General features: G+C 32.2%; 3 protein-coding genes across 3 annotated transcripts; 1 reads left to right on the top strand and 2 right to left on the bottom strand.

Annotated features, from left to right (window-relative positions):
* The first annotated feature begins 968 nt into the window (after nucleotides 1–968).
* On the top strand, nucleotides 969–5,923 carry LOC110819917 (1-deoxy-D-xylulose-5-phosphate synthase 1, chloroplastic). The gene is made up of 10 exons (XM_022049263.2): nucleotides 969–1,412; nucleotides 1,697–1,828; nucleotides 2,142–2,306; nucleotides 2,452–2,602; nucleotides 3,038–3,309; nucleotides 3,399–3,672; nucleotides 3,883–4,190; nucleotides 4,590–4,871; nucleotides 4,950–5,234; nucleotides 5,614–5,923. The coding sequence occupies exons 1-10, from the start codon at nucleotides 1,275–1,277 to the stop codon at nucleotides 5,761–5,763; spliced, it is 2,157 nt and encodes a 718-aa protein (XP_021904955.1). The 5' UTR covers nucleotides 969–1,274; the 3' UTR covers nucleotides 5,764–5,923.
* A 1,850-nt stretch (nucleotides 5,924–7,773) lies between these two features.
* Nucleotides 7,774–8,985, bottom strand: LOC110819855 (Heavy metal transport/detoxification superfamily protein). Its single transcript, XM_088214703.1, has 3 exons — nucleotides 8,827–8,985; nucleotides 8,244–8,325; nucleotides 7,774–8,149 (listed from the first exon to the last, which is right to left on the bottom strand). Exons 1-3 carry the CDS (start codon nucleotides 8,857–8,859, stop codon nucleotides 7,833–7,835), a joined length of 432 nt encoding a protein of 143 aa, XP_088070829.1. The 5' UTR covers nucleotides 8,860–8,985; the 3' UTR covers nucleotides 7,774–7,832.
* A 767-nt stretch (nucleotides 8,986–9,752) lies between these two features.
* LOC110819856 (peroxidase 24-like) lies at nucleotides 9,753–13,920 on the bottom strand. The gene is given in 6 exon segments (XM_088216094.1): nucleotides 9,753–10,036; nucleotides 10,039–10,068; nucleotides 10,291–10,456; nucleotides 10,563–10,754; nucleotides 11,186–11,270; nucleotides 13,613–13,920. Coding segments are annotated over 6 exon segments (960 nt in total). The 3' UTR covers nucleotides 9,753–9,857.
* Nucleotides 13,921–14,436: the final 516 nt, after the last annotated feature.

Genomic DNA, 14,436 nt, shown 5'->3' on the forward strand with positions numbered 1-14,436 from the left:
TTTCTATGATTGAGTTATTTTTCTTTGTTTTGACAATTAATTTGACTAGTAAAAAATTTACACATAAAAAAATTTGATATTCTACTAATTCTATTATTTGTTTCCTAAAGGTCTAACATTTCTATACTACAAAACTTAAAAATAAATTACACAAATGAAATTTACTTTTATACGAAATTTGACTTTGACGATGAATAAATTATACTTTAATAAAATGATTGTTACTTTCATCTTTTAATAAGAGACTGATGGTTTCACTCGAACTATACGTTTCCGATTATCCTTATTAAAAGATTGTATTATATGATATTAATATGCTATTTAATTAATGAAATATATAAATTTTAATTAAAAAGACTTTCCCGATAAAAAAAAATTATCTTATATAACTAGAATACATTAATCATATTATATTTCTATTGTTCACATAATACAAATCATCCTCTATAAATTGTTTTAACCACTTATATTTATAATAAGTTATTAACAAAAATGAAATACTATAATACAATGAATTCATATTACAAAATAATATCTTCCCATTAAAAGTAATAATTTAATTTTACCACAATCAAATCCTTTGTTTCTATTTCCTGTCACCACATAAAGAAAACAATCCCACCAGCCAAATTTTAAAATTAGAAGATTATCTCCCTTTCAAAATCAGTAAAAGACTCTATCATACCAATCAATTAGGAAAATGGAAGGGCACATCCATGCCTTCGAGATATACAGGAAAAATAACACACGGCTCCCATATTACCCTTTACCATGTATTTCTCCATTACTTTTCCATTTCAGGTTTTTAAATACTTTATATGTATATACGTCATATCAATATCAAATATCTCTCTATCTATCCATTTCTGTGATTTCCATTGACGTGGCCCAATGAAGAGCGATATGCCAGTCTGCCACTTTCGTGTTCTGTAGTGTGAAGTCTATATAATGATTTCAAATCAATGAATTCTGAGCTTCACTCTCAAAAATACTATAGGGTCCACCTTGGTTTTGAATTTGCAGAGTGCTTGTGCGCTCACCACATACCCTTTCTTCTTCTTCTTTTAAATTTATTTCTGTTTTATTTATTATTCGTTTCTGTCTTTTCCACCATCATCTCTTCCATTACTTCACTGTGGGAAAAAAAAGGAGAAACCTTTCTGTTAATCTTCTGCATTATTGCAATCTAGACTCTCTAAAATTTTCTGCGTTGTTCTTGTTTTGAGCGCTACTCGTTCTTCTTGGCCTTGTTTTTGTTGTTGTTGGTTTCTGCCATGGCGCTCTGTGCTTTCTCATTTCCTGCCTATATCAGCCGAGCAACAATTTCTGATCCTCAGGAGTCCACTTCTCTGTCTTCTCATTTGTTGTCAGCTCCGGATCTGCCATGCGTGCCTCCGCTGAAGCACAAGCAGGTTAGCTTACGTGTATATCTTATCGGTTTAATAAATGAAAACAGGCTCATTACTCGAAATAAATGAACGCCCACGCCCCTGTCACTAAATGAGTTTGAGATCAGTGGGTTTCGGCCATTTTTAGGAGTTCTAGTTGGGTATGAACTTCTTCTGTGTGTGAAATTATCGTATCTAGGATGTTTTCGTTTTCTGCTGTGAAGTTTTTTTTTTGGGGGTTTATTTTTACGAGTTGAAATTGTTTTTATCATATAAAGAAATGGATTTTTGCTTCTGATTTTTTACAGGTGAAAAGAAGACAAGCAGGTGGGGTTCGTTCATCACTTTCAGAGAAGGGAGAGTATCATTCACAGAGACCTGCAACACCTCTGTTGGACACCATAAACTATCCAATTCATATGAAGAATCTGTCTATCAAGGTACTCATTTTACTTTACTTGCTGTTTTGAAGGCTTCTTTTGTTAAATATTTGACTGTAGTCAATTATCCAAATGTGTGGAAGCTAGACTAAATGTGGGGATAAAGCATTGACTCTCACCCTAACTTGTATTGAAATTAATTAATAGAAATTTGGGATGTAGACTATAATTGCACGGTAGACTTCTGTTTCTTAGAAGTATTAAATAATTGATTGTAGTCAATTATTCTAAAAGTTGCTGACTGGATCCAGTCTACTATTTATACATGTAACGTATTTGTACTATTGACTACATCTAAAAATAATCAATGCAGGAGCTAAAACAACTTGTAGATGAGCTGAGGTCTGATGTAATTTTTAACGTATCAAAAACTGGAGGTCACCTGGGATCAAGCCTTGGTGTTGTTGAGCTAACTGTGGCTCTCCATTATGTCTTCAGTGCTCCTCAAGACAGGATACTTTGGGATGTTGGTCATCAGGTTAATCTTCCCATTTCTTCTGTTGCTGTAATTAGCTAAAGATACATGTCTACATATATACATATATATATATATATATCCAGTAACAGGGAGGCAATATTGTGAGAACAGTTTTTTCTAATGGGTATAGTTCATTGCTTTTCAGTCTTACCCACATAAGATCTTGACGGGAAGAAGAGATAAGATGCATACAATGAGGCAGACCGATGGGTTGGCAGGATTTACCAAACGGGCAGAAAGTGAATACGATTGCTTTGGCACTGGTCACAGCTCTACCAGTATCTCTGCCGGCTTGGGTAATATGAGGGTGTTCATTTTTCATATTTGTGGTGAAACATATGCCTAATCAACTTATTACAAATTTAAAGTTAACCAAAAATAACTTGGATTCGCGCTGGTTGAGTGTTGCAAACATGTAGGTAGATCCAATATCTCTAGGAGCTCAAACGGTTTATTTAGATATTATTTATTCATTAAAAGGAATCTTTCTTTTTACTTTTTTGATTCTGTATGATATGGGATAATAGAATTTGAATCTAGCCCAGCTTTTTAGGATTTTTATATGATAGCAATGACTTCTCTTATATTATTGATCATAAATGACAATCATAAGATTCTTGATTCTGCTATCAAAAAGTGTATTAATCAATATGGTAACGGTTTGTTATGATAAAAAGTAGCTCTCTGCTCGAACTGATTAGTGGGATGTAATTCTTTTATGTGGTGAACAGGGATGGCTGTAGGGAGGGATCTAAAAGGAAGAAAGAATAATGTAATTACTGTGATAGGTGATGGTGCCATGACAGCAGGCCAAGCTTATGAGGCCATGAATAATGCTGGGTACCTAGATTCGGACATGATTGTTATTCTTAATGACAACAAGCAAGTATCTTTACCCACTGCGACTCTGGATGGCCCTATACCCCCTGTAGGAGCTTTAAGCAGTGCTCTTAGTAGGTTACAGTCAAACAGGCCACTGAGAGAACTGAGGGAGGTAGCCAAGGTAAGTAAGAAAAACATATAGTAGCATAAATAGACAGTTAAATATTTCATGCAATATGACTAAAATGAAAGTGGTTCGGTCATTATTAGGGTGTCACAAAACAACTTGGTGGATCAATGCATGAACTGGCTGCAAAGGTTGATGAGTATGCTCGTGGGATGATCAGCGGTTCTGGGTCAACATTGTTTGAAGAGCTTGGTCTCTATTATATTGGTCCTGTTGATGGTCACAATATGGATGATCTTGTTTCCATTCTCCAAGAGGTTAAGAGCACCAAAACAACTGGTCCAGTCCTAATCCATGTTGTCACTGAGAAAGGCCGAGGATATCCATATGCAGAGAGGGCAGCTGACAAATATCACGGTAAATAGATTATAGATTCAACCTGTTAACAAAATTATTTGCATGGTAGACTTTTTGGGATTTGAAATTTGTATCTATGACATTCTTGAGATACTTTTTATTTGATGTCTCATGAAGCTCCACATACGGTGAATCATATTTTCATTGAGTCTGAATTTGTAAAACGTGCAGAAGAGAACTAAATGATCTTTGGGTTTATTGTTGTTGCAGGAGTGGCAAAGTTTGACCCAGCAACTGGGAAGCAGTTCAAAGGCAGTGCTAAAACTCAGGCTTATACAACATATTTTGCTGAGGCTTTGATTGCAGAAGCAGAGGCAGACAAGGATATTGTTGCCATCCATGCTGCAATGGGAGGTGGAACGGGATTGAATATGTTCCTTCGACGTTTCCCTACAAGATGTTTTGATGTTGGTATAGCAGAACAGCATGCAGTTACCTTCGCTGCAGGTCTGGCCTGTGAAGGCCTTAAACCTTTTTGTGCAATCTACTCATCTTTCATGCAGAGGGCTTATGACCAGGCAAGCTAGAGCTCTAGTACTTTAAATTTATGCTGTGGTTCTCTTCTTTTATTATCAAATACCTCTCCCAGTATTTACCTTGTTTTCTTGGATCAACGATCCTACTAACTACTATGTTTAGTTAAAGAAATTTTACATAAGGTAAACTAAAACTAGGTCTGTTATTCTTTAGAAACAACAAATTAGTCTTTCAATTAAACTGTGAAATACTTTTCTTAATTGTTTATTTACTCAATTCGTTATTGTGCACGCTTAATACTTTTTATGACACTCGCGGTGACTTCTTCTCAAACATCATTTGTTTGGAACAAACATTAAAATGGGGGGGGGGAGATCATGTTTTGGTTGCTGCTGCATGTTGGATGCTAATACAAGTTCTTCTCTGCATGGCTGCTGCAGGTAGTACATGACGTGGATTTGCAAAAATTGCCTGTAAGATTTGCAATGGACAGAGCTGGGTTAGTTGGGGCAGATGGTCCAACCCATTGTGGTGCATTTGATGTCACATTTATGGCATGTCTCCCAAACATGGTGGTTATGGCTCCTTCGGATGAGGCAGAGCTTTTTCACATGGTTGCTACTGCTGCTGCCATTGATGACCGCCCCAGCTGTTTCCGGTATCCAAGAGGAAATGGAGTTGGTGTTGAGCTACCACCGGGAAACAAAGGCACTCCCCTTGAGGTTTGATTTCACAACCCACATTTTAAAATAATGGAAGGATAACAATATATGAAAAAACTTTGGATACCTTTTGTATAGATTGGAAGAGGCAGACTGCTGATTCAAGGGGAGAGAGTGGCACTCTTGGGTTATGGGACAGCAGTTCAGAGCTGTCTAGCTGCTGCCTCATTACTCAAACAAAGTGGCTTACAGATAACAGTAGCAGATGCTCGATTCTGCAAGCCGCTGGATCATGCCCTTATCTGCAGCCTAGCAAAATCACATGAGTTTTTAATTACAGTGGAAGAGGGGTCAATTGGAGGCTTTGGGTCCCATGTTGCTCAATTCCTAGCGCTTAATGGTCTTCTTGATGGCACGGTGAAGGTATAAATCTAAATCTTGTTTTAACTCTTGAGGTTCCAGTTCAACTTAACTCCAAACATATGGATATGTTTAGCATGGAATAATTGATTTTGATCCACTAAATTGAAGCCTGAATTAATAGGAAAAGTCCAATCAATCACTATTTGTATTCTAATATCCTCTTTTGTGTACAAATTAAGCAGGTTGAAAGTACATCGGCATTATTTCTTATGCAAATTTAAATACTGAATGTGCTTATTTGACTTTGAAAGTTCTGGACATTCAACTGAATTTCTGTTGACATCTATTTAACCTTAATATGTTTCAGAACCATTTATTCTCCCAACTGTGAAGATTTAGTTGCAGGGAGACTTACTTTTGACTGAAATTTCCTGTGCAGTGGAGACCACTTGTTCTTCCTGATCGATACATTGATCATGGATCCCCTGCTGATCAGTTGACCGAAGCAGGCTTAACCCCGTCTCACATTGCCGCGACAGTGTTCAATGTAGTTGGACAAACGAGGGAGGCTTTGGAGATCATGTCATAGAGGAATCCTGAAGAAAAAAACTCTGTAGTTTTGTACATAGAGAAATATCAGAAGAATAAATCCTTCATTCCTATCTTTCTTGTAGAAAACAAAATGCTGTAGTGCCAGTGCACCAAACTTTAGTCTCATGTTGATTATAAATAATGAGATTTCAAATATATTTTCATGGTGTATTATGATTCCCTGGCTCACAGATTGAGATAGTTATAGAATCGTTTTTCCAGTTTTGTGTGGGATGATTTTGAAGTAAAATGATATAAAATTACTGTTTTTTGTATTTTTTAATAAAAAAAAAGTAAGTTATAATCGAATGATTTATATTTTTTTATTTCGAAATGAATTCGAGTTAAACTATACGATCTTGATTTATTTTTATCCGAAATTTATAATTTAAAATAAGTTTGAGTTAAATTGTATTTTCATTCACAGTTTGTGCCTCACATGGCTATCATACCTCTTGATACATCACACACTCGGCACACGACAAAATATCTATATGAACTTTTTGGGTTACTGTTAATTGCTACTGCAACATCAATTATATATATATATATACGTATATATAATAATGAAGAAAGGGACAGCAATTCATGGGAGAGCCGTGTTTGTTGGCAACACAAAATCAGTGCCTAATGCTTTTTATATCTAAAAAGTTAGGTCACTCAGTTTCTTTAGATTCTTCTTCTGTTAACTCTCTCATTGACACGTCTGCCTCGGCCACTGTCCACAACATATATATATATATATATGGGGTGGCCATTCCTCATTAAGTCACCTTGCTACCGCATTCCCCATTATTATTTATAATATACATATATCTGTGTGTGTGTGTGTATGTATATATATATATATATATATAGAGAGAGAGAGAGAGAGAGAGAGAGAGAGAGAGAAAGTAGTCCATTATAATTGAGAAGTTCTACACTTGTCATTGGGCTTTGTTATTGAAAAGTTGATTGGTTCAATGCATTCCAAGAGGGTGGTAGGGCAAATCACATACATATATACACTCATATCTATATATATATATGTGTATGTATACATATATATATATGTGTGTGTGTGTGTGAAAACCAATAATAGAATTGGTATGAATGTTGAGAACTTAAAAAAGTGAAATTATGTGCATGCTAAAGAGTGATTTGTGGAAAAGATTGTTCTTGATGTTTCCAAAGGGTAAGTTATCATTATAAAAATAATATGTTTTCGATCAATCAATCCTAAAGTTTATATATACAAATTATCGTTACAAAAATAATATGTTTAAATCATTTTATTTGCATGCAAATAACAAAATTTTTATATCCACAAATTATTTAATAAAAATATTAAATTATTAATTAAAATGTTACATAAATTTAAATTTTATATTTATTATATTCTAACATAAACAATATCAAAATTAAATATTACATATCATCCGAATCTAAATTTTCGATAAATTATCTGAACTCGTCCATGGCAGCCTCTATATCAGAATTCAGATGCTCCTCAACTTCTTATAGGGAGAACTAGGTCTCATGCGCCTCCTTTTCCTTCTTGATTTCTAGCATCGCCCATGGCCTATAATGCTTCGATCTCGAAGAGCTTCATTATGTCTTCAATGGCGATGGGTCACATAAATTTTTCTCCGCCATGAAACTGCATTTTATTTTTTATTTTTAATTTTTTATTAATATTAAAATTAGACAATATGTTAATATAAAAATTTATTCAACTAAAAATAATCAGGTGACATTTTTATTAAAATTAGTGTCATGTTCGTATTTTATTTAAAAATTTATTAAATGGCTTACTATTAAAATTATAAATTAATTAAAATAAACAATAATTTTATGTATAAATTGATATTTAATTAAATTATGTATTTTTTTATGTAAATATTGTGTTATAATTGATATTTATATATTATTTGAAAAATAAAATGTACAAATTTTTATTAAGAAATGTTGTAGTAATTGTTTATACCAAAGAATTTGGAAGAGATGAAAGATAAATGCATACCCACAATTCAAAATTTAACAAAAACATATAGTACTAAATATATATATATGTATGTATGTATATTCCTACATAATAGAGCATACTGCATTTGGATTCTCATCACTAAACATCATCAATGCCTGATCACTTTGTTTCCAACAACTAAACAACAATGGATCATTTCTAATTACTTTGCAGTCTCCTCCTTCGAATATCAGCACTGTCTCATTTTCTCCACCATCTTTTTTCTTATCTTTCCTGTTATTATTATTATTATTGTTAATCACTATTTCCACTCTCTTCCCTGTCTTCTTCCTCAGTTTCTTCAACACTTTCTCTGCATCAATTCTCCCCTTCACTGTAACTCTCTGCTTGTTCATGTCCGTTGTAAACGTCTCAACCCCTACAATATATTTATATGTATATATATAAACAGTTAATTAATAAATTCTCCTAATTATGTAATTACAGAGAGAAAGAAGTTAAATATATAAAACCTTTTATCTTGGAAATAACTCTCGCAACGGTTCTTTCACACGCGTTGCAGTACATTGAGACTTTGAATTCAACGTTTACAATCTGTGCAAATATACGGGAAAAAAAATAATATGAGGGATTGTGATATTATATATACATATATACGTATCTATATACATGCATGTCATGGACAAATATGCGTTGTAAGATAATCATAAATCTGCAACTACGAAAAGTTGGCGACAGCAAAAAATTTGCACCAAGAAATCTGCAATCGAGAAGTCATCCTGTTGTGACCATTAATATTTGAATTATTTCAGAACCCTACTGAGATTTGCAGAATTCAATATCGATATATAGCGGTTGATATATATATATATATGTATGAATTAATTGTTCTAGAAGAATAACAGATGGAAGAAGTTGTGCAGAAAAAAAAAAAAAAAAAAAAACAGATGTAGGAGGAGGAGTGATTCTATATATGTGGGTATAATTTTTTATTATAATTAATTAGTGATTAATAACCCATGAATCCATATAAAAAATGGAAATATTTATAAATAATATAATTTAAAAATTAATTTAGACAAAATAAAATCTTACTTTGACGTCGTCTTTTTTTTGATCGTTTGCCATAGATGGCGTGTTCAAGAGACGAAGAGGCAGGAGAAAAACGCAGTGACGGGAGGGAGGGAAAATTGGGGAAAGTCAAAATGGAAAGGGCAAGGGGCAATTCAGTAATTGCGAAGCGTGTCAGGACAAATATTGCGTAAACTAACAACGGTACATGATTCTGTTTGGATCGCGGGAAAACTTTGTCTTAACCGCGAACCGGAATTTCCGTCGCCGAGATAAGTACTGCTTCGTTTTCTGAATTTTCAACATTATTTTTCTTTTCCCTGTCATGAATTTTGAACACTAACCTCAATTAAATTTAAATTATCCTCCTCCACTAAAATTTTTATACATGATAACCTTAAAAAAATATTATTTTATATTTTTAATAATTTAAAATATTTTTAAAACCAAAAAATTATTTTACAGAAGAAGAGGTATGTAGTTATACGATTCAAACTTTCATTAATAACTTTTTTAAAAATTCATTTCACAAATTTTTTTGACCAACTTAAATTTTTATTAATTTATTAGTAAAAATGTAATGTGGTATCATTATATATCTTATTAGACCAAAATAATTTCTTTAGAAACAATATATGAATATATAGACATGAATTTTCATATTATAGAACAATGTTATAAATTCAATTCAATTCAATTTAAAATATAAATATAGATTTTTTTAAATATATATGTATGTATAATATATAATAAATTTATATATTTATTAATTAAATAATATATATATATATATATAAAACGATGACAATATAATAAAAATAACTCTTTTTTTAAAAAAAAAGATGCACACAAAAAATTAATCTATAATATATAACTAATTAATTAACAAAGCGACAATTCTTCCTAATCTCACCATCAGAATCATCTCCTTTAATTTGACCCATTTTCTGCATTGAAGCTCCAAACTGGGAAAAGAAAAGTAGAGGATTTTGGAAAAGCTTAACGATGAAAGCCGAACGAGGATTAGTGAGGAGAGCTACATCTGATATAAACAATCATTTGTTCTGCTTAACCGCCTTGAAGTAATCGGTATCAAACAATAGCGAACTTCCGGGATCCATTTCCACCAACACCGTCCGATCAGAACATTTTCTTATCAAGAAATTTGCGTAGTCTGAATTCAATGAAGGATCAATATCATCTTTTCCACTGAAATTGAATAGTCTCCTCGCAAAGCACAACGTGCACCTCCAATTGTATGCGCTCCTATACAAATTAAATTTATATCTCATCACGATTTCTTCATATGAATTTATAGGTTTGAATTAGATTATACATTACCTGAATTCTTATTGAAAAGTTATATTATGATTATGTATTATCTTATTTATATATTTTTATTTAAAAACAATATATTTTTTTAAAGAGTAATCGAAATTAGGTCTAAATTAACATTAAAAAATCATAATATAATAAAATAAAGAATACCTGATAAAGCAACAAGGTCTGTGACATCAAGGCCATTAGCTGCAAATTGCTGTTGGAGAGTGGTGAAGTTTGCTCCTGCAGATGGTAAATCTCTTACAGCCTCTGAGGCAAGTGAAACTCTTCCATCTTGCCTCCCAGTCACAACATTCCATAGCGATCTTTTAAACTGCATATATACATACACACACATATATAAGTTCACATATTCATGCATGTTAGAGACCAGTGCCACTGCCATAAGCATCAAAAGTTAATAATTGGCCGTATCTTACTTGAAATGAAACAGCATCACGAGCTGCCAAGGCAACGATATCAGCACACGACACGGTTTTAGGACATTCCTTTTCTAGTTTAGCTTTTATGTCATCAATGACCTCGTAACCGGATAACGAGAGATTTGGTCTTGCATCTTTCTCAGCTGTGTTACCGCTAGTTGAATCCAATAATATGGATGCATCACATCCCTGCAAGAACGCGCATGCTGTGAAACAATTGATTTTTTTGGCTAATTAACGCACATAAGACAGTCAGTAATCATGATTAGAAAGCTAAAAAACTTTTGATGTTAAAACAAGCGAAACATAGCCTAACAAAATAATATTGTATCTTTTGTGTGTGTGTGTACTGTTCTAGCAGTATGAATACTTTTGAAATCAGTTTCTACATGCCAAAACTATGTTCTTCTCTTGGTAATTTTAGTTAAGAATGTACTCCCATGGACCCATCAGATGGTGCAGCTAGGATCAATACTTCCATACATTAATATAAATTGATCAAATATGTAGAACATTCTTTACCAACTGGATTAACACTTGTGGATCAACAAAATATACGTATATATATATTCTTACATATATAATTTGAAGAGATTAGAAGGATTTAAAAGAGAACATACCCTAACAAAACAGTCATGGTATTGCAGCCTCCGTAGCTTAGCTGCCATGCTTGGATTATTCTCAACTTTACTCCATGTAATATCCCTTCACAACCTCCTCAACCTGAGGACAAGTCTTGTGATAGAACATCATCCTGAGCTCGCCCTTGCCATGACCAATTCGGCCGCTTATGAATTCGGATTTACGCCCATTTCAGGAATATAAAGCACTAGAACAGAGACAAATGACACAATTACAAAGCTTGACCTCATTGTGATCTCTCTCTTTAATTTCCACCCAAAGCAGAATATATATATATATATATATATATATATATATATATACACACACACAATGCAGAAAATCTGTCTTGTGTACTTTCTTGAGTGAGGAACAAACCACCCAAGAAGCACTTTATATAGCCATGTCTTACCTACACTGTGTCCTGAATCTTGGAGCTTAATTGGTAGTATAATATATATTAGAAAATAATTAAACACCATGACAGAGGAAATTTCTCTAAGCTACATATCTCTTATCTAATGATAGAAGAATGATCATGTTTGTCAACTGTATACTAGGTTCACTGCAAATTAATTATTGATATATATTAGTTGAAATATGCATGAACTTAGCTATTCAAATATAAAGGAGAAACAAAAGTTCATCCATCTTACTTGAATTTCAATTGGTTGACTTTGTACTTCATTATTAATATTTAGCAACTAGCTAGATGCTTGATTATTTAAAGTGATACATTAAACGTGCACCCCCATAATGTATTACACAAAAGTTCAGAAAAGAATTTTCTTCAAGAAGAAAATTAAGCAAGAGTTTCTGTCTTACATATATAGATAGGAATACTAGCTGCCAGCACTTACATGCTTACTTTTACATAAATATATATGTTATGTAATCCTTCAAAGACCAGCCTTTTCCCTCAAATACAGTATCAGCTTCCGAAATACAATATTAGAATATATAATGTTCAATAGAACAAACAGTTTTTTAGGCTTACGTTATATAATACGTATTTTTATACATAAATATATAATTATTTACCATCATTTATTATAAATTTACAGTGATACACTTCACTTAAAAAATAAAAGAATATATAATAAGAAATATTATAATCAATATTCATCATACATATATATATATATATACACAGCTGAGTTGACTCTATTTTCTAAAGTTATGGTCAACATTCCAGGTGCTTTGTACCTGTTTAACATATATTTATTAATATAAATATTTTCTGAAGTTACTACACATGTTAGTCGGGAATTGTAAACTGAGCTTGCATTATACGTTAGTAAAAGAGATAATATACAATTATATCATAAATATATCAAGGATGACACAACTTAATCTCTCACAAAATCAAATGAAAATGAAAAAAATAAGTAAAAGAATGCAAATTTATAAAGGTGTAGTCAACCCTAAGCACTCTCTTCAAGCAATCTGCCTTAACAGTTTCAATTTTTCTCCAAATAATTTTTATACAACACTAATTGGCTTGGTTTCTAACTCACCATTACAAGTGTTTTCGCACCTAATTACACCCCCCTCCCGCCCCAACCCTAAATTAAGCTTGGGGAATTAAATAGTATTAGTTCTGAAATTAGGAAAGCTCATGCATGCGGCCCAAAACCATCAATTAGCATATTCTAAAAAATTTGAACCTTTAAATATTGTCAATGTGGTTTTAATTTTAAGGATATCTTAAAAAGTATTTTTTGTATATTCTGAAAAGTTTCTTAAGATGAAAACTCTAATAATTTCTCTATTTAAGAGTATATGATCTATAGAGAATGATGATACATTTATTGTCGATCTATAGAAAATATTTATTGTCGATCTTATCGTAAATATAAATATTCTACTTAATTACATTAAATTTCATATTTTTTCTATTTATTATATTTTGTTGTGAACGTACGCAGTTTAAGGATTAATTTCCCTAACAAATATTTTATATCCTTAATTGTTTTTTCTTGTTCTAGTGATTATAGTTACATGGTAGAGATCCTTCATATCCCACATTGGTAATGATATTTAAATAATACATTTCATTTGATAACAACAAGATACATAATTTTACTTTCGTTTCGTCTAAAGAAAATTAAACAGCAAGCATATATAATTTTATGAAATCATACAAGCACATTAACATATGTTCACACCCCCTTTTTTTTTTTTTTTTAATTATACTTGTTCTCGTGAATTTTTAATCTTTTTGAAAAAAATAAAAATCAAGAACAGATTTTTTTTTTTTTTTTGGAGAAAAAGAAGATAGAAATCAGAGATGATTGATAGAAAAATTAACAAGGAGAAATTAAGGGTATCCTACTGCAATGCAAATCTCCCAAAAGAGCCTGTCCTCCATCTTGTCCACCACCTCCCTGCTAAGTATATTTTTATTATTACTATTCACACCAAACCTTGATTCATCTCCTTCATCATCTTCATCTTCTGTATCATCTCCTCTCTTTATACTCCACTTCTGATTATCACACATTTCGTTTTCGTCTTTGTGTTTGTCTTCGTATTCTTCTCTACTAAATATCATTGTGTCTTCGCTTCCTTCATAAGCGCTACAAGACTCGGCGTCATCAATCTCGTCTGCTGCAATTTTTTCGCAACTCGGACATTGTTTGAACATCAACCCATGATCTGCATCTGAGTCGGCGCTATCCTCTACGAGGAGTAAGTGAGACACATCTATGGCGCCATTGTTAATGTAATTCATTTATGCTACATCTAAGAGCAAGAGAGGTCAAACTGCGTATATATAAATATATATAGGATGTACTATTTGCTGTACTATTTGGGTTTTAGGTGAACTAATAACGATCTCTTTCTTTTTGGTGGATTGTTTATTATATATACTTATAGGAGACTTGTTAATCAATTCATGGATGACTAAATCCATTTTGCTTTTTTGGTAGGAAAAAAAAAAAAATGAAGAAGAAATAAAAGGAATAACTGCTATCATACTTAACATTTTCATTAATACACCTAATTTTTCAGATAGAAATTCATTTTTTTAATTAATTGGATGATTGATATTTTTATTAAATTAGAAATTCTGAGTATTTCCATACAATTTTTTAAATTATTCTGTAAATTACCACAATTTTTTTTTTTTATTTAGTGAAAAATTAATAAAGGAAAAGAGGGTAGGCTATATTAATTTATTGCTTAAAATTGGATTTTATTGGTGGGTTTGATGTCACCCATCAATCACCCTTGTTTGAAGTCGCAG

This window comes from Carica papaya, chromosome 3 (assembly GCF_054855325.1).
Source record: "Carica papaya isolate Zhongbai chromosome 3, ASM5485532v1, whole genome shotgun sequence".
In the NCBI taxonomy this organism is placed as follows: Eukaryota; Viridiplantae; Streptophyta; class Magnoliopsida; order Brassicales; family Caricaceae; genus Carica; species Carica papaya.

Excerpts from the sequence above, each read along its gene's own strand:
- LOC110819917 (XM_022049263.2), top strand. The coding sequence starts at position 1,275 with ATGGCGCTCTGTGCTTTCTCATTTCCTGCCTATATCAGCCGAGCAACA. Across the intron at positions 1,829-2,141 it reads TGAAGAATCTGTCTATCAAG|GAGCTAAAACAACTTGTAGA; the intron begins GTACTCATTTTA and ends TAATCAATGCAG. Across the intron at positions 5,235-5,613 it reads TTCTTGATGGCACGGTGAAG|TGGAGACCACTTGTTCTTCC; the intron begins GTATAAATCTAA and ends TTTCCTGTGCAG.
- LOC110819855 (XM_088214703.1), bottom strand. The coding sequence starts at position 8,859 with ATGGCAAACGATCAAAAAAAAGACGACGTCAAA. Across the intron at positions 8,326-8,826 it reads AAAAAAAAGACGACGTCAAA|ATTGTAAACGTTGAATTCAA; the intron begins GTAAGATTTTAT and ends ATATTTGCACAG. Across the intron at positions 8,150-8,243 it reads AGTTATTTCCAAGATAAAAG|GGGTTGAGACGTTTACAACG; the intron begins GTTTTATATATT and ends AATATATTGTAG.